The sequence below is a fragment of the Saccopteryx leptura genome, chromosome 3 (genome assembly GCF_036850995.1).
Source record: "Saccopteryx leptura isolate mSacLep1 chromosome 3, mSacLep1_pri_phased_curated, whole genome shotgun sequence".
In the NCBI taxonomy this organism is placed as follows: Eukaryota; Metazoa; Chordata; class Mammalia; order Chiroptera; family Emballonuridae; genus Saccopteryx; species Saccopteryx leptura.
In genome coordinates this window covers 51369734-51397551 of record NC_089505.1, presented here as the reverse complement: position 1 = coordinate 51397551, position 27818 = coordinate 51369734, and the positions used below count along the sequence as shown (strand labels likewise).

The 27818-nt window shown below is 38.8% G+C and overlaps 1 protein-coding gene across 4 annotated transcripts in view; it reads right to left on the bottom strand.

Annotated features, from left to right (window-relative positions):
* The window catches only part of REV3L (REV3 like, DNA directed polymerase zeta catalytic subunit), a 178709-nt gene that overhangs the window by 32377 nt on the left and 118514 nt on the right, over nt 1-27818 (bottom strand). For all 4 annotated transcript variants that reach the window (XM_066373454.1, XM_066373456.1, XM_066373457.1 and 1 more), the window contains 4 exons: nt 25498-25613; nt 21132-21250; nt 11032-11150; nt 1992-2133 (listed from right to left, as the gene is read on the bottom strand). In XM_066373454.1, the coding sequence (XP_066229551.1) occupies nt 1992-2133; nt 11032-11150; nt 21132-21250; nt 25498-25613 (496 nt within the window). The remainder of the gene's footprint in view (nt 1-1991; nt 2134-11031; nt 11151-21131; nt 21251-25497; nt 25614-27818) is intronic.

Here is a 27818-nt window from a genome sequence, read left to right as displayed (position 1 = left end):
GGTCTTTCAAATATGTGATAATCATTGGGGGGATGTTTTGTTCTTCAGAATAAAGCTGCATGACTTTCTTACAATAGAATTACATAGTATTGGTTAGTCAGCTTTTAGGTGCCTGGAGGAAACATCATAAATCCTTTTCATATTCCTTTAATTTTTATAAAAACTGCAAAATATGTCAAAAGGCTTACATCATAAGCCAATACCGAGAAGACATTTACAATTAGATTGCTTTTATATTTAAATATAGGTTGATCACAATAAATAGATGTAGGAGAAAGCTGTACTGTTTGCCAGCTTTTTTAATAAGCTAATTTAGGAAAATCTGAGAATGAAACTCAGGAGACTTGAGATGATAAATGTTATCCCAATTTTTCAACAGGAAACATAAGGATTCCAGAATTAAAGGCAGTCAGCTTAATACTCAAAAAATTGAATCAAGCAGTTGATTGTTTATAATAACCACTACTAAGCATTAATTTGGAATATTAGATTGAAAAGCATTTGCAAGAATTAGCATGGGTTCACTAAAATTTTCTCGTTTTTTTTTGTTTGTTTTATAGTTTTATTTAGAAAGTTACATTTAATGAGGTGACACTGATCAACAAGTGTACATAGGTTTCGGGTAAACATTTCAATAGCATGTGAACTGATGATTGTGTTGCGTGCCCATTCGTGTGGTTTTAAGGTATCCAACTTTTTTAAAATTACAAGCCAGTTCAAAGAATTTTTAAAACCTGTGGGGGTATAAATAAATAAAAAACATAGCACATAAGCAATAAAAGTAAATAAACAGGCAATGCCAAAGTAGATAGAGTGCCATTTTTGCTATAATTACTGAATTCATAGATTGGGGGAATGCTATAGACACAGAGTAATTAAAATAAAAGAGGAAGTTAAGGAGCCTGAGTGATTTAATGTATTTAGTATCCCTGATGTCCAACACAATGTTTATTTGACACATTAAAGCTCTTCAAATAAATATTTATTAAATGAATACATGAAGGCAATTTCAGCAAGGCATGTCACAAAATCTCTCATATCCTTGGAAAATTAGAAAGATATGAATTAAATGGCTTCTAACATCTCACTTTTCTTTAATAACATTAAAAAAATGAGAGTCCACTTATATTGATTTCCAAATCCTCCTTTTTTTTTGTTTGTTTTTTTTTTTGTTTGTATTTTTCTGAAGCTGGAAACGGGGAGAGACAGTCAGACAGACTCCCGCATGCGCCCGACCAGGATCCACCTGGCACGCCCACCAGGGGGGGCGACGCTCTGCCCCTCCAGGGCGTAGCTCTGCCGCAACCAGAGCCATTCTAGTGCCTGGGGCAGAGGCCAAGGAGCCATCCCCAGCGCCCAGGCCATCTTTGCTCCAATGGAGCCTTGGCTGCGGGAGGGGAAGAGAGAGACAGAGAGGAAGGAGCGGGGGAGGGGTGGAGAAGCAGATGGGTGCTTCTCCTGTGTGCCCTGGCCGGGAATCGAACCCGGGACTTCCGCACGCCAGGCCGACGCTCTACCACTGAGCCAACCTGCCAGGGCTCAAATCCTCCTTTTAAAAAAAATAAAGTTATTTGTTGGGAGTTAGAAAAATCCTAAATTAGCAATGTAAAACACAAGAGACATAGCCTTTCTTTGCTATTTCCTCAGTTCAAAGGGGCCTTTGAAGGCATCCTTAATCACACTAAGAATATTTAGGAACACAGTATCATCCTCAAGGGCATAGCCATTTATTTTTTTAATACCATGAAAAACTTAGCAATGGCTAGAAAGCTGATATGGAGAAAAAAATATGAAGTAGAGCTATTCAGTGAAATTAAAAGTTTTGCAGAAAATAAAACATGATTTGATCAACCAGCTACTTATATCAGTTGGTACCATATAGAAAGTTCAAAAATATAAAATCACCTCAAACATCTCAGAAGTATGTCACTCCCACAAACTTTCAAGTATACAAAAAACAAAACAAAACACCAAACAATCAGATTTCCTACCTGTGAACCCCTTGTCAGTACATGTAAAAACTGAATGCCAAAGAGTCTAGCCATTTCACTGGTTTTTCCAATCAGGTCCAGCTGTTCTAACATTTGCAGATTTCCACGGACACGGCTGATGTAATGATCAACCATTTTCCACCTGTTAAAAGAAAACCCATTCTGTGAACATTAGGGAAAAAAAACTGGGACACTTGAATTAGTACTGTTTTCATTCTGTCAAAACATACATATTAGTAGTGAGATTATTTAAGGAACAATGATGTATGGTACAGTATGTTAAGGAGTTAAACGTTAGACAACTTCAGATATTTCAAAGGCATAAAACAGTGAAAATAGTCCCTGGCCGGTTGGCTCAGTGGTAGAGCGTCGGCCTGGCGTGCGGGGGACCCGGGTTTGATTCCCGGCCAGGGCACATAGGAGAAGCGCCCATTTGCTTCTCCACCCCCCCCTCCTTCCTCTCTGTCTCTCTCTTCCCCTCCCGCAGCCAAGGCTCCATTGGAGCAAAGATGGCCCGGGCGCTGGGGATGGCTCCTTGGCCTCTGCCCCAGGCGCTAGAGTGGCTCTGGTCGCGGCAGAGCGACGCCCCGGAGGGGCAGAGCATCGCCCCCCTGGTGGGCAGAGCGTTGCCCCTGGTGGGCGTGCCGGGTGGATCCCAGTCGGGCGCATGCGGGAGTCTGTCTGACTGTCTCTCCCCATTTCCAGCTTCAGAAAAATACAAAAAAAAAAAAAAAAAAAAAAAAAAAAGTGAAAATATGTGAAGTCTGAAATAGTGCTGTGATAAGGTGGTAAGACAAAGGATAACTATTTTAAAATTTTTTCTTGGTGTTACTCTCCTAGATGCCACTGCTGTTGATGCAGTAATTATACAATTATGTATAATTTATTATATCTATAGGTTTCTTTTTTTTAAGGACATGAAAGTTTTGGATTACTGTAAATACCAATCTAAAATATAAGCATGAACTATCTTCTCAAAGGAAGAAAGATAGTAATGTAAAGACTTAGAACAATCAGAAAATTAATTTTAATGACCATACAAGGGGTAAATGTATATACATCAAATAAGTATTTTTTATAAAACACAAATAATGTTTTCTTTGATTTAAACTAAAAAAAAAAAAAGAACTGAGCTTTGATTTAATAGTTATTAAAATGCAAAAATGATCCAAAGTTATACTATAAAGCAGTGGTTCTCAAAGTGTGCACCAGGGTGCACTGGTGCACCCTAGAAGATTTTCAGGTGTGCCCTATGGTATTTTAGAGAAATATGTGCCTGTTGGGGACCAAAAAACCAACAGGGTATTAGGAGTTCAGATTTTTGGGGGACAGAGGTGTGGGGAATTGGCTGTAAACTGACAGTCTGCCCAACCCCCAACCTCACTTGCCTGATTAGGTTGCAAAAGGCTATTAAGCTGTGGTGCTGGACTGTTTACACTACCCACCATGTTCCCTGGAAAGACTGGAGGCAAGTTTCTTCTATCCTTTGTTTGGTGTCAAGTTAAGATGATATGTATGGTGGGGGTTTTCTGCACTCAACACAATTAAGAGTGAAAAGAGAGGAATTCTTCAATGTATTGACGAGGAAATGAGAGTTTGTTCAAATATATGCCCAAACATTGAAGAAATTGCTAGGACACATCAGGCTCCTGTTTCTCATAAACACAAGAATGAAAAAACTTAACACATTCGTGCCAGGGCCTGCCGAATTTACTAAATCTTACTAAGAATGTATCTATATATATAAAAAGATAACATTTTTGTCATTTTTAAATTTTTTAACCTCTTTTTTACAAATTCTAAAAAGCATAACTCAAAAAATGTAACAAAAAGTGCTTTTAATGTCAGAATAAATTTAATTGTCGTATTTATTTCATTTAATTACCATAATAGCAGCTTGGATTTTATATTTTTTTCTTTAATATTTGACTTATTATAACATATTTCTCAGAAATTTGTATATAGTGCGCCTACAATTATTTGTAGGATTTTAAATGTGCCCCGACTTCAAAAAGTTTGAGAACCACTGCTATAAAGAATAAAATTTATTCACTTAAAGAATATTAAGGTTCAAACATATTACAACTTTTAATTATATGGTTTTTAGAACAATGCAGTCACATAACTGCTAAACATTAAAAGTTGGAAAATCTGTCCCTATGATACATGATGAATACATATAGAACAACAAAAATAAACATGAAATGAAAATAATCGCCTTATAATTTAAAAGACAATAACAAGTGCTAGTGAAGATGTGGAGAAATTATAACCCTCATACAATCTGGTGGGAATATAAAATAGTGTAGTTGCATTAGGAAATAGTTTGGCAATTTCTCAAATTGTTAAATATACAGTTTCTATATAACCCACCAATTCCATTCATAAATATGTATCCAAAAGTAATGAAAACATGTGCCTACATAAACTTGCACACAAATGTTTTTAACAACATTATTCAATATAGCCTCAAAGTAGGAATAACCCAGTGTTTACCAACTGATGAATGGATAAACACAAAATGTGGTATACACAGATACGAAGGAATATTATTTGTCAATAAAGGAAAATGAAGTACTGACACACGAATGACTTTGTCACATAAGGCAACATACATTTCATTTATATAAAATGTCCAGAATAGGCAAATCTATGGGCTATAAAGATCAGTGGTTGCCTAAGGCAAGAAGGAATCGGTAGAGAAGGGAGGGTTGGAAGGTGATGACTAAGAGATGCAAGATTTCTTTTCGCGGTAATGAAAATACTCTAAAATGTATTGTAGTAATGACTGTACAACCCTATGAATAAACTAAAAACCATTAATTGTACACTTTAAATGGGTGAATTGTATGGCATATCAACTATATATGAATAAAACTGAAAAAGAATTAAGCAAACAAAAAACAATCTACTCTATACTCAATTAAACAAAATAGGCAAATACTGTTTGTTTACAACATACAGTTTCAAGTGTATATATTTTTTATCGCTCTTGAGAATACCATTGTAGGGTTATAACAATTTATTTAATGGATTTGTTCTTGAATATAATTTATTACAGGCCTATCTCAGAGATACTGTAGGGTTTGGTAACAGACTACCACAATAAAGAGAGTATAACAATAAATTGAGTTGTAATTCTACTCTACTATATTTGAGGAGATAGATTCTCACATGCATCCTGACTGGGATTCACCTGGTGAAACCTGTCTGGAGTCTATGCTCTGGCCATCTGAGGCAATGCTCACAACTGAGCTATTTTTAGCACCTAAGGCAGAGGCTCCATGGGGCTGTCCTCAGCGCCCTGGGCCAATGCGCTTGAATCAATCAAGCCATGGCTATGGGAGGGGGAGAGGGAGGGAGGGAAAGAGGAAGGGCGAAAGAGAAAGAGAGAAAGAAGGGGGAGAAGAGGAGAAGCAGATGGTTGCTTCTCCTGTGAGCCCTGACTGGGAATTGAACCTGGGACTTCCACATGCTGGGTCAACATTCTACCACTGAGCCAACCGGCCAGGGCCAGATTATTTGTTATAGATTATTAATATAATCCTTCAATAATTCAGATTTGCCAAATGTAAATATGAGATAATGTATTATATGTGAACTCAATTAGTCCCTTTAAAATAAATCAAAATGGCCTGACCTCTGGTGGTGCAGTGGATAAAGCGTCGACCTGGGAACACTGAGGTTACTGGTTCAAAACCATGCACTTGTCTGGTCAAGGCATATATGGGAGTTGATGCTTTCTGCTCTTCCCCCCTTTCTCTCTCTCTCTCGCTCCCTCCTTCCTTCCTCTCTAAAATGAATAAATAAAAATAAAAAATTAATTAAAAAAAATAAAACAAAATGGACATAATGGCTCATCCATCTATCACCAATCCTTTCTTCTGCTTGATCTAGGCTACTGCTGAACACCTTTAGTGAATTTTTCAGCTCAATTATTGTTTTTCAGCCCCATGAGAGCATCTTTTTTTTTTTTTTACAGGGACAGAGAGAGAGTCAGAGAAAAGGACAGATAGGGACAGACAGACAGGAACGAAGAGAGATGAGAAGCATCAATCATCAGTTTTTCGTTTTGACACCTTAATTGTTCATTGATTGCTTTCTCATATATGCCTTGACCACGCACCTTCAGCAGATGGAGTAACCAGTGACCTTGGGTCCAAGCTGGTGAGCTTTTTGCTTAAACCAGATGAACCCGTGCTCAAGCTGGTGAGCTTGGGCTCTCGAACCTGGGTCCTTCTGCATCCCAGTCTGATGCTCTATGTACTGCACCACCACCTGGTCAGGCTTGATGAGCATCTTTATGACAGTTATTTTTAATTTTCTATCATATAAATCATATACTTCTGTCCCATTATGATTAATTTCTGGAGGTTTATCTCATTCCTTTGTTTGGAATATCTTTGCCTGATTCTTCATTTTCCTTGACTCTGTGTTGGGTGTCCTACATTAGACAAAGTTGGCACTTCTCCCAGTCTTCATGAACTAGCCTTAAATAGAAGACCTCCACCAGTCGTCCCAGCCAGAGACTGGGTAACTCTATCAACTCTTTCCCTTCTCCAGGAAAAGCAGTCAGTTGTGGTTGGTCACTCTGTGTTGAGCAGGAAGGGGAGTTATGGTCTGCTAATCTAAACCACTGTGTCTTTCCCCCAGATTGTGACAGACCTGTTGAAGCTCCAACTCTGGAAAAGACAGATGCCAGTTTTTTGGGTGGTGCAGGAGGAACTGGGCACAGGGTGCATGGACCAACTCCCTAGTGGTAGGCTGAGAGTTGGGGTTTTTCATCCACCTGCTCTGTGCTGAGCAGCGGGGCAGAATCTGTGGTGTCTACTAGCTCACACCAACAGCTACACTTGGCTCTGCCAGCTAGACTCTGTCAGACCTGTCAGAGCTCCCCTGGAAAAGCAAGGGTACTAGACACACAAACCAACCCCTCCCTCTCTTGGAGAAGTTAAGAGCTAGGTACCTTTTGCTGGTCATATTGGCTCTGGACCAAGGATAGGACTCTGGCAAGAGGGTGTCCTGAATCTCCCCACCAGCTTTGGTTAGTTTGGTTCTATGTTCATGCAGGGTACAGAAACTTTTCAGTTACTCCCTGGATTTTTCACAAAGAGAACTTGTGAACTGTTGTTGAATCAGTGTGTTTGTGGTGGGAAGGAGGTTCTAGGTCTTCCTACTCTACCATCTTGCTGACATCACTCCGTATCTTTCCCAAAATTTTGTTCAAAAGTACTTAAAAAGTGGACTGTTTAAATGAAAAAAAAAAGTGATTATTTAAAAAAAAAATATCACCTTCATTCCTGGTTTCTAGTCCTATCTGGCTAGCCATGTGGTATAAAAACAGAATGGGTAATTGTGGCTTTTGGAAAAAAAAATAAACACAACATGACACAGTTGAATTTTGTTAGCTAATTTGTCACTTTTATAATAAGCAAATACAAGTTTTGATTTGAGGCAGAAGAAGGAAAATATAATTATAAAATACAAGCTACTCAGAATAGGCCTGGGGAGGTGTTGAAATGATTAAACTTAGGGCATCTTGAGGACAGGGCATATTTTGGGGGATAAGGCATCTAGAAAGAGGTTGACAAAAAAGGAGATACAAGAATTCCAAGTACAAACTCCCTTATTTGAACTTTTTCTACATTTTGGCTCAACACCCAGGAAATTAAGAAGAAAACTTCTTTTTTTTTAAAATTTTTAAAAATTTATTTATTTTTTACAGAGACAGAGAGTGAGTCAGAGAGAGGGATAGACAGGGACAGACAGACAGGAACGGAGAGAGATGAGAAGCATCAATCATTAGTTTTTCATTGCGCATTGCGACACCTTAGTTGTTCATTGATTGCTTTCTCATATGTGCCTTGACCGCGGGCCTTCAGCAGACCAAGTAACCCCTTGCTGGAGCCAGTGACCTTGGGCTCAAGCTGGTGGGCTTCTGCTCAAACCAGATGAGCCTGTGCTCAAGCTGGCAACCTCAGGGTCTCGAACCTGGGTCCTCTGCATCCCAGTCCGACGCTCTATCCACTGCGCCACCACTTGGTCAGGCTAAGAAGAAAACTTCTATCTTCTTGAGCTACCATGAAAAAGCAAATGTACCCTTTGCTACCATGACATAATATTCAATAACTATTCCTTGGGCAGCAGATGAAATCAGGATGTTATTGTGAGTTCTCTAGATTAGTAATATTAGGAGTTAGGAAAGGTTTTATAGGCTGATTTGGAATCTAATCTTGGCACATATAATATTTTATAGAAAAATGTGTTCTAAGTCACAAGTAATGAAACTTTGGGAACATAACTCATTCATACAACTCAGGGGCTTCCAGGAGACCCAAATCTAAATTTACAAAAACAAAATAATAATCCAGAGCACCTCTGTGCTTTACAAACAGATTTAATACAAGAAATCCTCGGCTAGCAGTTATTCTCATTTATGAGTCAAATTACAATATATATGTATAATATATGTATATATACATATTTCCTTAAAACATGTAGACAGCAAATGCAAATTAAAAAGTATGATTTACTTTCTTGGTAAGAATTCACTTATATTTAAAAATACAATTATCTGATCTTCCAAAGTGTCTCCAAAAAAAGAATGCATGGTCTCTTCATGTAACATAATCTATTTAACATAAATGGTCTAAAGTCTAGTCCAAGTCCTTTATGTAATATGTTAGGTCCTGTTCTCCATTTCACTTAGCAAAAACAGAATTACTTATCATTTTAGATAATACCTAATTAAAAGTAGCAAAATATGCATTTATAGCATTCTACGGCTCATAAACAAACCACTGAATGTAGTTTCAATGTTAAGTTTAGTATCAAGCCCTGGCTGGTTGGCTCAGTGGTAGAGCGTCGGCCTGGCATGCAGAAGTCCTGGGTTCGATTCCCGGCCAGGGCACACAAGAGAGGCGCCCATTTGCTTCTCCACCCCTCCGCTTCTCCTTCCTCTCTGTCTCTCTATTCCCCTCCTGCAGCCGAGGCTCCATTGGAGCAAAGATGGCCAGGGCGCTGGAGATGGCTCCTTGGCCTCTGCCCCAGGCGCTAGAGTGGCCCCGGATGGGCAGAGCATTGCCCCCTGGTGGGCGTGCCGGGTGGATCCCGGTCGGGCGCTTGTGGGAGTCTGACTGCTTCCCCGTTTCCAGCTTCAGGAAAAAAAAAATTTTTTTTAAATAAATCATTAAAGGTCATATATGAGCTAGCATGACAGCTAGCACTACTGGGAGCCTGGGCACTAGGGGAGTCTTTTCCATGGGTCTCACCAAGTGCTTGTGAGAGACTGGTTGGTGGCAAGGCGGGGCACATAGGAATGAAACCCTGCAACTTCCTCCACCCCTTCTCTCGTCTGAAGCAGAGCCTTGAGTTGCTGTGGGACTGGCAGGAAATGGTCCAATATCAAGGTTTATACAAAGTTTCACTATATCTGGGGAAAAGACAGATCTAGCAGATGGTTTGCTGCTGGGAGAGGATCAGTAGTAAAATCTGTACCTCAGGGAATGGTAGGAGACTGCTCTTGTTTTAGCCAGGGGCCTTGGACTAAGTAACAAGCTAAGTCTGTCTACCATTACGTAAAGTAGAAAACTGTCCCAGAAACACTGCTGCTGAGGAAGGAGTAAAAGCAAGACCCACCGTCCCCCAGGGAGTCAGGAAACCTGCTTGAGGCCAGGACCGTGCAGTGGTACAAGGCAGAGGTCCAGCGCCACTGTGGGAAAGTAGGGGTGCCGGGGGGAAGCCTCAGCCTCCTACTCTGGGGAACCGGAGTGCCAACGCCAGGCTCAGACTTGGGCAGAACGGAGCAACTCTCCCTGCCTACACTATAAGCCTTACACAGAGTGACAACAGTCAACTGTCCATTAAACCTGACTTTGAAAAACAAAAATATACTGCATGCAAGTGGAAAAATGAGAGTGACTATTGATTTTTCACCAGAAACAACAGAGGTTGGAGAAAAGGGAATGTAGTCTTTAAAGTTATGAAAGAAAAATAAAATCTCAACCCCTGAATTAGACAGTGAAACTATTAAAAAATAAGGGTAACAGAAAGTTATTTTCAGAACAACAAAGGCTGAGACAATTTGTTGCCATTAGACTTGCACTAGAATTGTCAAAAAAAAACCAATTTAGCAGTTTTGCCTGACCAGGCGGTAGCACAGTTGATAAGAGCGTTGGACTGGAATGCGGAGGACCCAGGTTCAAGACCCGAAGGTCGCCAGCTTGAGTGCAGGCTCATCTGGTTTGAGCAAGGCTTACCAGCTTGGACCCAAGATCGCTGGCTTGAGCAAGGGATCACTTTGTCTGCTGTAGCCCTGCCGAACAAGGCACATATGAGAAAGCAATCAATGAACAACTAAGGAGCTGCAATGAAGAATTGTTGCTTCTCATCTCTCTCCCTTCCTGTCTGTCTATGTGTCCCTTTCTCTGACTCTCTGTCTCTGACACACACACACACACACACACACACACACACACACACACACACACACGACAGCCATTTTTTAAAATGTGAAACAAGTAACCATATGACCTAGCAATTTCACTCCCAGAGAAATGAAAATGTATGTTCACACAAAGACTTGCATACAGTTTGATTCATAATAGCCTCAAACTAGAAACAACTCACTGTCCATCAACAGGTGACTGGATAAACAAACTGTGGTAATTGAATATATTTACAAATAAAAAGAAAACTACTGGTTTATGCATTAGCATGGTTGAATCTCAAAAAAAAAAAAATTATGCTGAGTTTCTTGAAAGAAGCCAGAAACAAAGATTGTAAATCACTATACAAAGTTCTAGAACTGCCGAAATTAATCTAGAGTGATAGAAATTCAGTTTGTACTTACCCGAGCAGTTAAGGAATAGGTAGGTTGACTGCAAAGCTGTCTAAGGGAATTTTCTGATTGGGGTAGTGGATACAGGGTATCTGTATTTTTCAAAGTTATCACACAATATACTTTAAATATGTACATTTTCCTGTATATAAATTATAATTCAACAAACAGATTATTCTCTTTAGAGTTATAAAACATTACCTGTATAGATCTGTCTTGTTATCAAACCAATCTGATAAGACTCGAAAGGTAAAGAGGGGAAAACGCTGATGAAGAATGTGAAAGCTCACATTTTCAAAGGTGTAATTAGTTAGAGCCACCTAAAAAAAAAGCAAGACTCCATTATAATAATGCTAGTATTTATATACAAATTGGTTCTACAAGATTCTAAATATTACTTCTAACCTTTCATAGGAGATATGAAAGCTACTTGCAATAATGATATGTGTCTATGTATATATAGCTTATTGGACAGAAATGTTCATAATAAACTAATACTTAATTGGAAAAAAATCTGCTTTGATGATATTCAACTTGGTCATGTAATACCTACTTAATAGATCCCAGTTTTTATTATTTCTTTTTATATTCTATGCCAATACAAATAAGGATAGACAGAAGCATTGTTAAGCAAGTTAATTTTTTATTCTTTCCATACTTATTGTCTGGTCCTTGATCACATGTTGATTAATGAGATCCTACAGATTCAAGGATAAACTATTTGGTTAAAGGCAGGCATTCATCCTGCTCCCAAGAATTATGTCAATACTAAGACCCAATACAAGGATGTAATGGAGTCAATTTCATCCCAAAAGCAAAAGATTAAAAGAATATAGCAGAAATGTTTCCCCATCTTCAAAATATGTAGGTAGAAGCTATGTTAATGGAAAAGGAATACTGAAAAAAAGTCCAAATACATAAAAAATGCATTTAGACAGTATCTCAGAAATATCCACAAGACAGCAATTTAGACAATGGCAGGCATTTCAATGCAAAATGGAAATTAAGGAACCAGCAATCCCCATTCTTAGGTCAGCTTGGGATTGTGAGGACTAGTTAAAACAATGCTTTACATATTTGTATATTATATTACAATTTAAATTTTTTTCTTTTGTTCTGGACAGCTGCTCAGTTGGTTAGAGTATCTTATGATACACCAAGAGTGTGGGTTCGATCCCGGGTCAGGACACACACAAGAATCAACCAATGGATGCGTAGGTAAGTGGAACAACAGGTCATTGTGCCTGTCTCTCTCCCTTCCTCTCTCTCTAAAATCAATTAAAAAATATTTTCCAGGTCTACAATCCAGCAAGTACAAAACAGGGACTAAATATTAAGCTCATCTTAGTGTCTTACTTTATTTTTAATTTCTATCAATCTACAGAACAACAGCATTGGAATGTAGCATATTTCACAGCATGTGTGCATACACACACTCACACACAGTTTTAAACTCTGTAATGAGACTATTCTAGAGTCATGGGTATAAAGCAGGTACTAACCTCCTATTTTAGAAGTAAATCACCCCTCCTCCCAAAATCAGTATGGGCCTGAAATTCTTCTCTCAAAAACAAATGACTAATTCACATTATTAAATTCCCTAAGTAACTCTTTTACTTGCTAATATTTTCATTTAGTTAAAAAAAATTTCCATTTAGATTTATAGAAAATGGAGTTAAACATCTGATCTCAGGTAGCTACAAAATTACCTAATTAATAAAGATTATATTTAGACTAGATCTAAACTTCTGCTAGAATATACATCTTCATTAAAACAATTAAAAAAAAACTCATACAGAAAAGATCACCTTGTCCTGCTCTCAGAAAAAATTTGAAGTTTGACATTCACAGCTTAATGTTGACCTATACAGATTAAGTAGGGGATTTTATCATCTCAAACTAAATTTAAATAAAATCTGCCCTGGCCGGTTGGCTCAGCGGTAGAGCGTCGGCCTAGCGTGCGGAGGACCCGGGTTCGATTCCCGGCCAGGGCACACAGGAGAAGCGCCCATTTGCTTCTCCACCCCTTCGCTGCGCCTTCCTCTCTGTCTCTCTTCCCCTCCCGCAGCCAAGGCTCCATTGGAGCAAAGATGGCCCGGGCGCTGGGGATGGCTCTGTGGCCTCTGCCTCAGGAGCTAGAGTGGCTCTGGTCGCAACATGGCGACCCCCAGGATGGGCAGAGCATCGCCCCCTGGTGGGCGTGCCGGGTGGATCCCGGTCGGGCGCATGCGGGAGTCTGTCTGACTGTCTCTCCCTGTTTCCAGCTTCAGAAAAATGCAAAAAAAAAAAAAAAAAAAAAAAAAAATTAAATAAAATCTTTTTTTTTTTTTTGTGGCAGAGACAGAGAGAGTCAGAGAGAGGGACAGATAGGGATAGACAGACAGGAAGGGAGAAAGATGAGAAACATCAATTCTTTGTTGTAGCTCCTTAGTTGTTCATTGATTGATTTCTTGTATGTGCCTTGACCGGGGGGCTACAACAGAGTGACCCCTTGCTCAAGCCAGCGACCTTGGGCTCAAGCTGGTGAGCCTTGCTCAAACCAGATGAGCCCGCGCTCAAGCTGGTGACTTCAGGGTCTTGAACCTGGGTGCTCCACATCCCAGTCCGACGCTGTATCCACTGCACCACTGCCTGGTCAGGCTAAACTGAAATAAAATCTTAGAAATGCATCCCAAAATCTGACGCAGATGACAAACATGTTCTGGGTTGATCTTCTAACGGAACAATTTCTTAAATTGGATTAAGACTAAACACATATTATAACCTTATATAACACTCTACTTGGAGTCTTTTTGATGTCACTGAAGCATAAAAATGAAAAACTATAATTTCAGTTATGATAAATTTAAAGGAAGGAAACAAGAACTCTTAAAATTAAGATAATCCATTTTCAAAATGTTCTAATCTTCAGAGTGATTTACTCTAGAAGTTGAAATACGAATCTAAAAACATGAATTAGGTGTTTGATACTTGTCTTAGGCAGAAATCTGGGTAAGTTAAACATTGGGTAAATGTACTTTGAAGATCAAAGTTAGAATTGATACAAATGAAGAAAGTGTTCAGTGTCCATTTGTTTTATTGATAAAGGAATAGGGCACTTTTCCATTCATAGAGTTACCCTGCAAAACACAATGGTTAATCACTTCAGAAACAAACTTACTCAGCACTGGGAGAGACAGTCAGAATTAATGCAGGAGAACACAAAATAAAGATGAAAGAAGAAAAATGGCAGCTATAAGTAAGCACCTGTGCCTATATTCTCCACCACCTTATCCCTGCAGTTGGTCCTCATTTCCCTGGAATCTTCAATTTCAAAAAACATTTTTATTGACATATACTTTACATAAAGAAATGTATAGCCTGGCCAGGTGGTGGTGCAGTGGATACAGCATTGACCTGGGATGCTGAAGACATAGGTTTGAAACCCTGAGCTTGCTGGCTTGAGCATGGGATCATTGACATGATCCCACTGTCACTGGCTTGAGCCCAAAGGTTGCTGGCTTGATGCCCTGCCCCAGTCAAAGTGTATGAGAAGCAATCAATGAACAACTAAAGTGCTGCAACTACATACAAGTTGATGCTTCTCATCTCTCTCCTTTCCTTTCTGTCTGTCTGTCTCTTTCTTTCTCACACACACACAAGAAACAAAAAACAGCCCTGGCCAGTTGGCTCAGTGGTAAAGGTTGGCCCAGCGTGTGAAAGTCCTGGGTTTGATTCCCAGCCAGGGCACACAGGAGAGGCTCCCATCTGCTTCTTCACCTTCCCCCTCTCCTTTCTCTCTTTATCTTCCCCTCCCACAGCCAAGGCACCACTGGAGCAAAGTTGGCTCGGACACTGAGGATGGCTCCATGGCCTCTGACTCAGGGGCTAGAAGGCTCCAGTTGCAAGGGAGCAATGCCCCAGATGGGCAGAGCATCGCCCCCTAGTGGGCATGCCATGTGGATCCTGGTTGGGTGCATGCGGAGGAGTCTGTCTCTCTGCCTCCATGCTTCTCACTTCAGAAAAACAAAAATAACTACCCCCCAAACAAAGAACACAATGTTAAAGTGAACAACTCATAAATGTTTATGTGTGTATGCACATTCCATGCATGTAACCCTCTCCCATATGAAGATAAAGAAAATTTCTAGGATACTGGGATGTTCCCTCTATGCCCTTTCTCGGTGAATACTCACCAAAGTGAACCACTGAGATTAGTCCTGCCTATTTTTATTTGTCACATAAATGGAACCATTTAAAATATACTGTTATCTGATTTCTTTTTCTCAACATTATGGCTGAGATTCATTTATATTGTTCAGTGTGGCACTGAACAACACATTTCATTCTTTTTCACTACTGTGTGGTACTCCTTTGTTATCGCTGCTTACTCTGTACCCTTTGTAGTCCTTCCTTTTCTCTCCTCTCTCCCTACCAGGACTGAACTTTTCTCTTTCTTTCCTTCAAATGCATATATCATTTATGTCTCATTTGGCTCTTATATGGTGCCTGTAGGGTCAATGAAGATGTCCTATCTAATCCATATAACATACTGCTCACAAAAATTAGGGGATATTTTATATTTTATACTTCATATTCATTTTGAAATACCCCCTAATTTTTGTGAGCAGTATATATGTGATACACACACACATATGCACTCATGTGAACATGCTCTCTATCCTCTAAGAACTTATTATATATTTTACTTTGTATTTTATACATAAAATACATTTGTGTACATACATAAAAATTTATGAATTGTTCACTTTAACTTTGTGTTGTTTGTTTTTTATTTGTTTTCTGTCAGAGAGAGAGAGAGGGGCAGACAGACAGGAAAGGCGAGGGCATGCCCATAAATGACATCTTACTGGCCCTGAGGCTTTGTAGGCAAGTCACTTAACGTCTGTGAACTTTAGTTTCCTCATTTAGAATAATATCTACTTTGTTGCCTTACTTAACTTGCAAGTTTGTATCAAAATTTAAAAATGACAAGTCTGTAAAAGAGTTATCAATGATAAAACATATGAATGGAATGAAGTGTATTATTTTACCTCTTTACATAACCTTCATTGCCTATCACATTATCTTAACTGCTCACAAAAATCAGGAGATCAGGGAACGTGCAAATAGTCCAGTATTTTCAGTCTTTTGTATAGTGCATTTTCACCAATGAAATGAAAGTTGGTTTTGCATCTCATTTGCATAATTGAACAACTTTCTTTGCTTTTCTGATGTTCTTGTTTAATTAAAAAAAAATTAAATGCTTTTTTTATTGCTTCATATTCATTTTGAAATATCCCCTAATTTTTGTGAGCAGTATATTTTAAAAGCACCCGACATGCTTCTTTTTCTTTTTTTGACAGAGACAGAGAAGAGTTAGAGAGAGGGACAGATAGAGACAGACAAACGGAAGGGAGAGAGATGAGAAGCATCAGTTCTTCGTTGCAGCTCCTTACTTGTTCATTGATTGTGTTTTCATATGTGCCTTGAATGGGGTGGGGTGGGGAGGTGTGCAACAGAGTGAGTAACCCCTTGTTCAAGCCAGTGCTTCAAGCCAATGACCTTTGGGTTCAAACCAGTGACCATAGGGTCATGTCTATGATCCCACGCTCAAGCTGGTGAGCCCATGCTTAAGCCAGCGACCTTGGGGTTTAAACCTGAGCCCTCTGTGTCCAACACTCTATCCACTGCACCACCACCTGGTCAGGCTGACATTCTTATTAACAGACTGAAATTATAAGAGGGAATATTAGAACCAGATTCTGTTGCCAAACTAAGATAATGGGAGGCTTACGTGCTTGTGTGGAAGCATCTGAACTTTCTAGTGACTCTGTTGGGAGTGTTCTCTGCTGGTTCTTCCTTATCTTATCTGACTAGTCTTTCCTAGGCTCTCAATAATCTGTCTACTCCTCAAAATGTTTTTCTTCACAAAAATGTGTCTCTGGCTCAATGTTCATCACTCTCTCTGTTTGCAACTCATATTTGGAATTTTCCTATTTAAATGAATGTTGGATATCTTCACACAGATACCTGTCTGATAACTCATGTTCTATATTCTTTTTTTCCAATTATTGATTTTGGAGAGGAAAGGAGAGATAAAGAGGGAGAGGGAGACAGAGAAGGGGGGGAGAAGCAGGAAGCATCAACTCCCATAGGTGCCGTGACCAGGCAAGCCAGAGGTTTCGAACCAGCAACCTCAGAGTTCCAGGTTGATGCTTTATCCACTGAACCACCATGGTCAGACCCATTCTCAAATTCTCCTAGATAATTCTTTCATACTGTTCTCTCCTCTAATCCCCAAAATATTCCTTCACTATACTCTCAGCTAAGAAAAGTGATTCTTTTTTTAAAAAATTTTTTTAATTTTTATTTTATTTATTCATTTTTAAAGAGGAGAGAGAGAGAGAGACAGACAGAGAGAGAGAAGGTGGGAGGAGCAGGAAGCATCAACTCCCATATATGCCTTGACCAGGCAAGCCCAGGGTTAAAGTGATTCTTATTTCACCGAGAAAACTGAAACAATCAGAAGTTCCAGATTCCTATTGCCACATCTACCCACCTTCCAGCATCTGTACTCATATAATCTGCCTCCCTGACTGTTACAATAGAGAGAAACCAGCTATATACTCTTACTTGATCTAACCCCAGGCCCAAATCTGTGCATTAGAAATGGTACTTAATAACCTCAGTGTTCCAGGTTGATGCTTATCCACTGCGCCACCACAGGCCAGACCTACTTGGCAAATTCTTGAAAGGCCTGGATTAAGTTAATCTCCAGAAGGCCTCTAAATATCATTTTCAGGGGAGAGTAATATACTTTCTTCTCTTTTTTTTTTTTTTCATTTTTCCGAAGCTGGAAACGGGGAGGCAGTCAGACAGACTCCCACATGCGCCCAACCGGGATCCACCCGGCATGTCCACCAGGGGGCGATGCTCTGCCCCTCTGGGGTGTCGCTCTGTTGCATCCAGAGCCATTCTAGCATCTGAGACAGAGGCCACAGAGCCATCCTCAGTGCCCGGGCCATCTTTGCTCCAATGGAGCCTCGGCTGCAGGAGGGGAAGAGAGAGACAGAGAGGAAGGAGAGGGGGAGGGGTGGAGAAGCAGATGGGTGCTTCTACTGTGTGTCCTGGCCGGGAATCAAACCCGGGACTCCTGCACACCAGGCCAACGCTGTACCGCTGAGCCAACCGGCCAGGGCCGAGAGTAATATACTTTCATTAAAGTAGTCAAAAATATGGCATGAACACTATTTAATAAGAACTGTATTTGTTATTAAGGATTCAAAATCCAGAAGATACAGCAGTAATTCTGTTGAAGTTAAGCAGAAGAATATAAACTAGCATATTAAAAAACAAACAAAAATTTAAAAACTCAAACTAGGCATAGAAAAAAAGATATCGATTCAACTGTAAACTATATCTGGGGGGTGCAACTACTGAATCAATGTCTCAGAAATAATAAGATTTCAGGGGGTTACAGCAGAGCGAGTGACCCTTTGCGCAAGCCAGTGACCTTGGGCTTCAAGCCAGCGACCATGGGGTCATGTCTATGATCCCACGCTCAAGTAGGTGACCCCGTGCTCAAGCTGGTGACCTCAGGGTTTCGAACCTGGGTCCTCAGCGTCCTAGTCCGACACTCTATTCACTGCGCTAACGCCTGGTCAGGCTCACTTTTTTTCTTTTTATATACTCTTTTGCATTAATTTTTGTATAGTATGTTATTTTTAATAAAAAAATCATATTGTTAAAACAAACTATAAAGATTTAAAAGAAAATAATAATCGAGGTTTTAAACTGCTACGTGTCATGAGGGAGATACATATAAAAAATTAAAGATAAAAAGGATCCTTTGAAACTGTATAAATCCAGAAATTCTCTAGTATGAACAAAATTCTCAGGTCTAGCTTCTGTCCAAAGTTATAACCCTTAAAGTTCCAGAACAGTTTAAGATACAAGACATTAGTTCCCAAAAGTCTATTCAGGATTTCATGGAGATTTACAAATTGCCAGGAGAACTTTCAGTCAGGGAAAATAGTGACACACTAATTTACCGGCCTGTCTAGAAGGGGAAAATTATACAACTCATAACTTTCTCACAGTTGTTCCTTACACTTACAAATAAAAATCAGACATACTATATATTTAGCCTTGAATTAGAGAAAGGCTTTGACTCTGAATTTTCAGTAAGAACTAAAGAAAGCCCTAAACTTAGGCCCTGGCTGGTTGGTTCAGTGGTAGAGCATCGGGCATCGGCCTAGTGCAGTGGTAGTCAACCTGGTCCCTACCACCCACTAGTGGGCATTCCAGCTTTCATGGTGGTTGGTAGCAGAGCAACCAAAGTATAAATAAAAAGATAGATTTAACAATAGTAAGTTGTTTTATAAAGATTTATTCTGCCAAACTTAGCGAAAATCTGACATAAAGTACTTGGTAAGTAATTATTATTATATGCTTTAACTTGCTGTAACTCTGCTTTATAAATTTTATAAAGTAAAGTTACTTCCCTACTTTATAAATCACCATTACTGTGGAACCGGTGGGCGGTTAGAAAATTTTACTACTAACAGAGATACAAAAGTGGGCGGTAGGTATAAAAAGGTTGACTACCCCTGGCCTAGTGTGTGAATGTCCTGGGTTTGATTCCCAGTCAGGGCACACAGGAGAAGCACCCATCTGCTTCTCTACCCCTTCCCTTCTTGCTTCTCTCTCTGTCTCTCTCTTTTTCCCTTTCTCTCTCTCTCTCTCTCTCTCTCTCTCTCTCTCCCCCTCACCCCTCCTGGAGCCATGGCTTGGAGTGAGTTGGCCCCAGGTGCTGAGGATGGCTCCATGGCCTCTGCCTCAGGCACTAAGAAGAGTTTGGTTGCTGAGCAATAGTGCAACACCCCAGATGGGCAGAGCATCACCCCCTAGTGGTGGGCTTGCGGAAAGGATCCCTGTTGGGGTGCATCTCTGCTTCCCCTTATCTCACTAAATAAAAAGGAAATAAAAAAAAATAGAGACAGCCCTAAACTTTGAAAAATATTTAATATCTAATATTTTATTTTAAACTAATAATGGTAATTGCTACAACTGCCTTTTGGGTCTTCATGAATGAAAAGATTCCTAAGATACAATACTTTGATTCTGTGTTCATATCAGATAATATCAGAGACTGCAGTTTGAAATATATATATTATATAATGGAATATACAATGAAATTTACAATGGAATATACAAATGAAATACACCACAGTCTCTGTGCTGTGTCACTAGAAATTATTTAAGTCATTGGGGATTCTTATGCTCTTATAATATTTAAAAAAAAACACAACAGAATAAAATTATCCTCAAAAAGATGCATATATCACATATTTTGAAAGATAAAATTTGAGCAATAAACTTTAGCCTTATAGTGCAAAGAGAAAATAAGAAAAATGGGAACATCTGAATTTAATAAAAAGGATATATTTCCTTACTTGAAAGAATTACTGTATGATAATGCCCAAATAGTTACAGAGGGCATGCTTGGAAAGTCAAGTGTTTTACATAAATCTAGAAGAGCTAGCATGATCATAGTGAATAATGAGGAGCACTGATTGAAGACTAGAGCTTTCTTCTAAATATTAACATTTTATCTGATACTATACAAAGTCCCAAATTTGAGAATAGACCAATTTACAGTAGGTATTGTTTTTACACTTCAGTAAGAGAAATCGGGCAAGTATGCTATATAATCTAGAATCCAATGATCTTACATTTTTGGTGAAAATTATTTCTCTGAGTAATTGAAAATTAATTAGACAATTTGTAGAAATTCATACTACAAAAAATTCTTACCTGGGCTCTCAAAGCCTCAACTGGGTGCCACAATCAACTATTTCCAAGTAGTATGTTTCCAATTTACCTTTTTAGTCTGACCCAGTTTCTAAATATCCTTAGTACATAAAATTCCTTCCTCTACCTAGTCCAAATTTTCCTTACTGTAATAAATGAAAAAGGCCAACTGAATTCATCTGACCTTAACTGCAAAACTGATTTAAGTGTAAAAAATGATAAAATATTACAATTCAACACATATTATTTTATGATAGCTAGAGATTTTCTAGCTACTGCTACCTTGGACAAAAAAAAATTAAAATACATCAATAACATTAATGTTAACTACTTCTGTAGCTTTGTATTTTAGAAAGTGGTTATTTTGTAACTCTAAGTATAATATAAAAATAATTCACAAAGACATAGAGTTTACATAGTAAGCTATACTAATACTCTATAATGATTAAAATCATTATATTGAGCTAATCTGTTATTTCCAAACAATTTTAGCTAAAGCACCTTACCTCATTTCTCATGATTCTCCAAAGATTCAGTGTAATTCGACCAACAATATTTATCTCACTCATTGTATCTGATCCATAGTCATCTCTTTCAGATGCAAATCTGTTCTCAATTTTGTCATCTGTAGAAATGAAAAGAGATGGCATCAGGACTCATAGAAACCATATCCAAAAAATTATGTAAAAAAAAAAAGAAAATAGAGTAAAGAGGGACAAATATATGATGGAGGAAAATTATTTGACTTTGGGTGATGGGCACACAACACAACCAACAGTTCAAATGCTATTTGAAATGTTTACCTGAAACCTATCTATCCTTGTTGACCAGTGTCACCCCATTAAATTTTTTTTTAAGTGAGATGAGGGGAGATAGAGAGACAGACTCCTTCATGCACCCTGACCAGATTCATTCAGCAACCCCATCTGGGGCTGATGCTCTGACCATCTTGGACCGATTTTTACAAATGAGCTATTTTTAGTGCCTGAGGCAGAGGCTCCAGGGAGCCATCCTCAGTGCTTGGGCCAAAGTGCTTGAATCAACTGAACCATGGGGGGTGGACAGGCAGATGGTTTCCTTTCCTGTGTGCCCTGACTGGAAATCAAACTCGGGACTTCCACAGGCTGCGTTGACATTCTACTGCTGAGCCAACTGGCCAAGGCCTAAATTTAATTTATAAATTAAAAATAAAATCTGAAGGAAAAAAAAAAAGGTGATTGCTAGGGACTGGGGGTGGGGTTGGGGGAGGGAGGATAAGAAGAAATTCGTAAAAAAAAAATGAGAATAAAAATTAAAGATGACGATTCAAGATGAAATGCAATTCAGTCTATTCTATTTAAACTTAAAAGAACCATTATTTTGACTAATAAAGTCTTTTTTCTTTACTCTCTCAACTGTGAAATAAATGTATTGAAAACTCTACCTATTTTAATAATAAAAAGTGTGGACATATACACACACATTTTAAAAATAATAAACACTTTTTAAATTTGGTAATTTCTTATGCTATTTTTATAAATAAGGCTACAGCACTTGTTTGGTGCTAAAATAAAAAATGTCTATTGTTAAACTGGTCATTTCTTAGAAAAAAATAGTAGAGTTTTTAACTTAAACAAGTCTTTAAAAATTTGTTAACAGTTAATGATGTTCATATTCAGGATGAAATTCTCTTAACTGTATACAGAGATAATAGAGTTCCTCTATTAGCAAAGAGAGTTCTGAGACTAGTTTCTTCTTCTTTTTTTCTTCTTTTCCAATGAGTCTAGTTTTTTATATAATGATTTTACTAGAACAGAAATTAAAATGTGTTTCTCTTATATAACACGGTATATAAATGTTGATTAGAGGCTCGAATAATAAATATATTTATCATATGTTGAATGGTTATTATGTTCTAAGAACTTTACTAACATTTATTTTAATACAACCACTTTACTATATTAATACACTTTCACTTTGCACTGTGGTAAATTGTACTCAGAAATGTTTTATCTTGCCTCAGGTCACGTAGTAACAGAACTACACCAGGGCTACCTGATTCCAAAGACCAAGTACACATACCACCTCACCCTTCTTTGTTTTAAAGAGATAATGGTTGAAAGATTTTTTTCCCACTCAACAAACACAATGTTTACCATGTTCTCATGCTTTAAGTACTTCACAATTGCCCTAAGTTGTATTATCAGATGAACTGAGCTATGGGTAGGTTAACTAACTTGCTTGACATCACATAGCTAGTAAGCAGTGTAGCCAGGATTTAAACCCATGCAGTCTTTCTCCAGAATCCATGCTCTCTGCTGTGCTACCTCCCTCCACAGGCCCTTTCTACTGTACCATGTTGCCTCATAAAGGTTTCAGCAATGATTTTAAAAGAACACAGGCTTTCATTCACTCTTCTGATCTGAACTTATATTTTACCTGTTACAACTAATTAGTAAGTGCACCTGAACACTCATGTTGCTTCTCCTAAATATTGGGATAGAAACCTATCCCAAATGAAATGTTAAAAAAAAATTGAGATATACCACAATTCCTATCACTTGAGATATAGGAGCTATAAAAGATTCATCACTGAAAAACTAAATTTAAAGTAGGTATCTTTTTATTCCAAACTTTTGCAAAGGTAAAAAATATTTACTGTTCTTGCATCTTTTAGTTTCAAATTTTCCTTTTTAATTTACCAACACTTGACATTTTATTGAAATCAACCTCTCCCAAAAGGTCTCTTGATTAGTTTTTTACTAATTTTGTATTTGGTCTTTTAGCCTCCTAAAGTATATTCTACTTTGTACTAGTCTGACTTGTGGGGAGCCTTTAAAATAAAGTTCTTAAATATTTTATAGTTAAATAAAAAAAATGTTAAAGTGCTTTATAAACTTAATTTTGATATGACTCTCATTATTGCCCTTCCCCCCTTAAATCAGAAACAAACTTGGGGAACAGCCTAAAACACAGAACTAGACAAAATAAAATTATGGTACATCAAGTCAAAGAAATGCTATGTTCTTCATAATGATTACAAAGACTATCTCATAATATAGAAGAATACTTATAAGATGTTGGGTGGACCCAATAGAGATGAGGGGAACTACCAGCTTTTAGGATACACCCTTAAAGGCTCCAACGCCTCAAAGGGGTTTCATAGCATGCCATCTGGGTCCTGCTTCAATAGTGGAAAGGAAGGTCATTGAGCTAAAGCCTGCCAGGCTTACATGCCTCTGCTGTGAGGAAACAGGGACACTGGAAGGTAGGCTTCCCCCTCGCTCCTCTAAGGGAGGGTTCAATCTCTTCCAGCCCTGCTCCAGCCACCTATGACCTAACCTTGCCCAGAATGCTGGGGTTAGCCACTGAAGGCTGAAGGTGCCCAGGGCCGTCGGCCCCATCTACGACACTGTGGACGAGCCTAGGGTATTTCTTCCAAGAAGCAGGTAAACTGATCTCATTTGCACAAGGGCCACTTAACTATGTTTTGCCTGAATAGTCAGGTTTTTTAGTCTTCCCTCAAAGATCTGTTGTGGGTGTTGATAGTCCTATTTTCTGCTGCTTTGCTTAATATATAGTGTTTCCTTTATTCCTCCTACCTCAATGCCCCACTCATATTTCAGGCTGGGACCTACTCCTAACTTAGAGCTCTCTTTCCCCCTTTTGCCAACTTCTATTATGAATCTACCTTTGCCACCCAGCTTAGTGTATCCCAAGGTTCTCTTTACCATGCCACAGTCGCAGAGCTCCAGGGAAAAGCAACCTGGTCTCATCTCTCCAGGCAGAGGAGAACAGAAGCTCCATATCCACGCATGCTGCAAATGGCTTTTCTAGTCTACCTGAATCATTACCAGCTAGAAGCAGCGATCATTGGGACTTGGACATGAGCTGCAAAGTATAGAATGGTGACAACAATTCCAGTGCCATGAGGACTTTTCCTGGATGTGGACTTTTCCTGGACTCCTGCTCCCTGTGACAGCTCCTAACAGACTGAACTGTGGTTGGGTTGCATTTTTCAGGAATTTGGCATGGTGATGGGGCCAACTTGGACTTGGTGAACATGTTAAGGACACTCCTCTTTTTTGGATTCTTGCTGTATTGGCCAGGAGTTTGCCTAAAGGCTTTTAATCACTGTAAAAAAAAAAATAGAAGACTGGATAAAGAAGATGGGGCACAAATACAACATGGTATACTATTCAGCTAGAAGAAATGATGACATCGGATCACTTACAGCAGAATGGTGGAATCTTGATAACATTATGCGGAGTGAAATAAGTGAATCAGAAAAAAACAAGAACTGCAGGATTCCATACATTGGTGGGACATAAAAACGAGACTAAGAGACATGGACAGGAGTGGGGTGGTTACGGGGGGTGGGGGGAGGGAGGAAGGGGGAGGGGGAAGGGTACAAAGAAAACTGGATAGAGGGTGACAGAGGACGATCTCTCTTTGGGTGATGGGTATGCAACAAAACTAAATGACAAGATAACCTGGAAATGTTTTTTTTGAATATATGTACCCTGATTTATTGATGTCACCCCATTAAAATAAAAATTTATTTATAAAAAAAAAGATGTTGGGTGGAGGAAGCATAATAAAAATTGGATATATGTATAATTAAAGTTACATAAAAAATAAAAACCTATATATATCTATATAATGACAAAAAGGTAAAAAACAAATATACTAACGTTATATAGATAGTAGTGAGATTGGGTGTTTTTTCTTTTACTTTTCTTGATTTAAAATTTTTTCTGTAATGGACTTATGATATACCTAGAACTTAAAAATTTAATATTAAAAATTAGGCTACAACAATAGTACTTTTCAACATCTTTATTTACTTTGTAATTTGTAGTTGAACTGAAAAATGTTCACAATGCTACATACCAGGCACCCGAGAGATCATCTGACATAAGTCCACACTTAGGGCAGCAGCCCTTTGTAAGAGGTAACCCCAGGAGTGCATCTGAATTTCATATCCTAGCAGAATATCAGGATCATACCTAAAGGAGGAATGAAAAATTAAACAAAGACTACACAAACATTGAAGTTTTGAACCAGAATTCTTTGTGATAAAGTATAAAAATAAAAATCTATATTTCATGTTTCTCAGATGGGGAAGAGATGACACAATGGTCCTACAGAATTTCTATACAGGAAGAAATGGGGCGAATGCAGCTCTTGTTTTGAAGCTACTTTTATAAAGCAAGTAGTTTTCTCTTAGCCTGTGTATTTATTTGCTGTGACTTGGGAAAGATGATAGCAGTTGGGGTGGGAGGGAAGAATTACCACTGACGTGTAGGAGTGTGGGTATGGTAGAGCATATAGTGCAGCTGGGGCACAGTGAAGCATGAGTGCATGTGTGGATACTGTATTTCTTTTTTGTGTGTGTGTGTGACATAGAGAGAGACAGAGAGGAAGGGAGAGATGAGAAGCATCAATTCTTCGTTGTGGCTCCTTAGTTGTTCCTTGATTGCTTTCTCATACGTGCCTTGACTGGGAGGCTACAGCAGAGTGAGTGACCCCTTGCTCAAACCAGATGAGCTGCACTCAAGCCCGCGACCTCACACTTCGAACCTGGTTCCTCCATGTCCCAGTCCAATGCTTTATCCACTGTGCCACCGCCTGGCCAAGCTGTATTTCTTTTTTAAGATTTTATTTATTGATTTTAGAGAGGAGAGAGAGAGAGAAAGGCAGGGGTGGAGGGCAAGTGGGAAGCATCAACTTGTAGTTGCTTCTTGTATGTGCCTTGACTGGACAAGCCTGAGGTTTCAAACCAGCGACCTCAGCATTGCAGGTCAATACTTGAGCAACTGCGCCACCACAGGTCAGGCTGGACCCTGTATGATGAAAAGATTCCCCCAGGTTATTCAGTTGCCACTTCTCTACCTCCCTAAACTACACTGTCCTTAATAGTTGTAAGGCTGAGAAAGAAAATGAAAATGCCTTCCATTTTTCAATTTTAGTAATGATGTGGTCCTCACATAAACTAAGGCCTCAGTAATGATAAGAGGAAAGTCTAAACTTAAGAAGTCTAAATTTAAAAGGAAACTGACTCAGTTTAATGAAAGACTGAAATGTTAATAGGGGTGAGACTAATGTAGGGAAGATAAGCAACAGAAACTTGGAGAAACTAGGTGCTCATTGTGGCCAAGTTGTACTGTTAAACTGAACTGACAATCTGCATTCAATCAACTCAGAAGGAGCCTTGTTGGGGTTCCTCTTATGACTTCCAGTGACCATCATGGAAAAATATGTGGGAAAGAGAGGAACTGATTACAGTCATAAATTGAGAGCATATACTATAGTAAAGCTATTAAATTAGATGTTCTAGATTACTCTGATTATTGTATTCAGTGGTGGGATTCAAATAATTTAACAAGTTCTCTGCCCTAATGACCGTTTTAAGTATTTAAAAACTGATATACCGAAAGGTAGTTATTTCATGCATTTAATACTTAAATAAGAATAAAAGAAATATACAAAACTAGATTATAAGAGAGTTTTAAAATGTTAATGAAAAAATATTTTAAAATACCTGACAAAAAAACAAAAACAACAAAACTGTTATTTAAAGATATTTCCACCTGACCAGGAGGTGGCTCAGTGGATGGAGCACCAGACTGGGATGCGGAGAACTCAGGTTCGAGGACCCGATGGTGCCGGCTTGAGCATGAGCTCATCTGATTTGAGTACAGGCTCACCAGATTGCTCCCAAAGTCGCTGGCTTGAGCAAGGGGTCACTTGGTCTGCTGTGGCCCCCTGATCAGGGTACATGTGAGAGAGCAATCAATGAACCACTAGGGTGCCGCAACTAAGACTTGATGCTTCCAATCTCTCACCCTTCCTGTCTGTCTGTCCCTATCTGTCCCTCTCACAAAAAATAAAAAATGGTAAAAAAAAAAAAAAAAAAAGATATTTTCCATGCTTCTTGATTGGCGTCCTCCCTTGCAATTCTTTTCACCTATGGATGGAATGAATATTACTATGAGCGCTTGGAATACACTGTTGCGTAGATGGACATTAAAAAAGAATAAGGAATGTAAATTTGTGATTTCCACATTGGGCGGCTGCCTAGGTGTCCACCTTAGAGAGAACCCGGATTACAAGTGCCATTTTAACAACTGGTTTGCCAAACTCAACAATTAGGTATTGGTTCTGCTGAACCAGTGTGAAAGGGCTGAATCCCACCACTGATTGTATTGTTT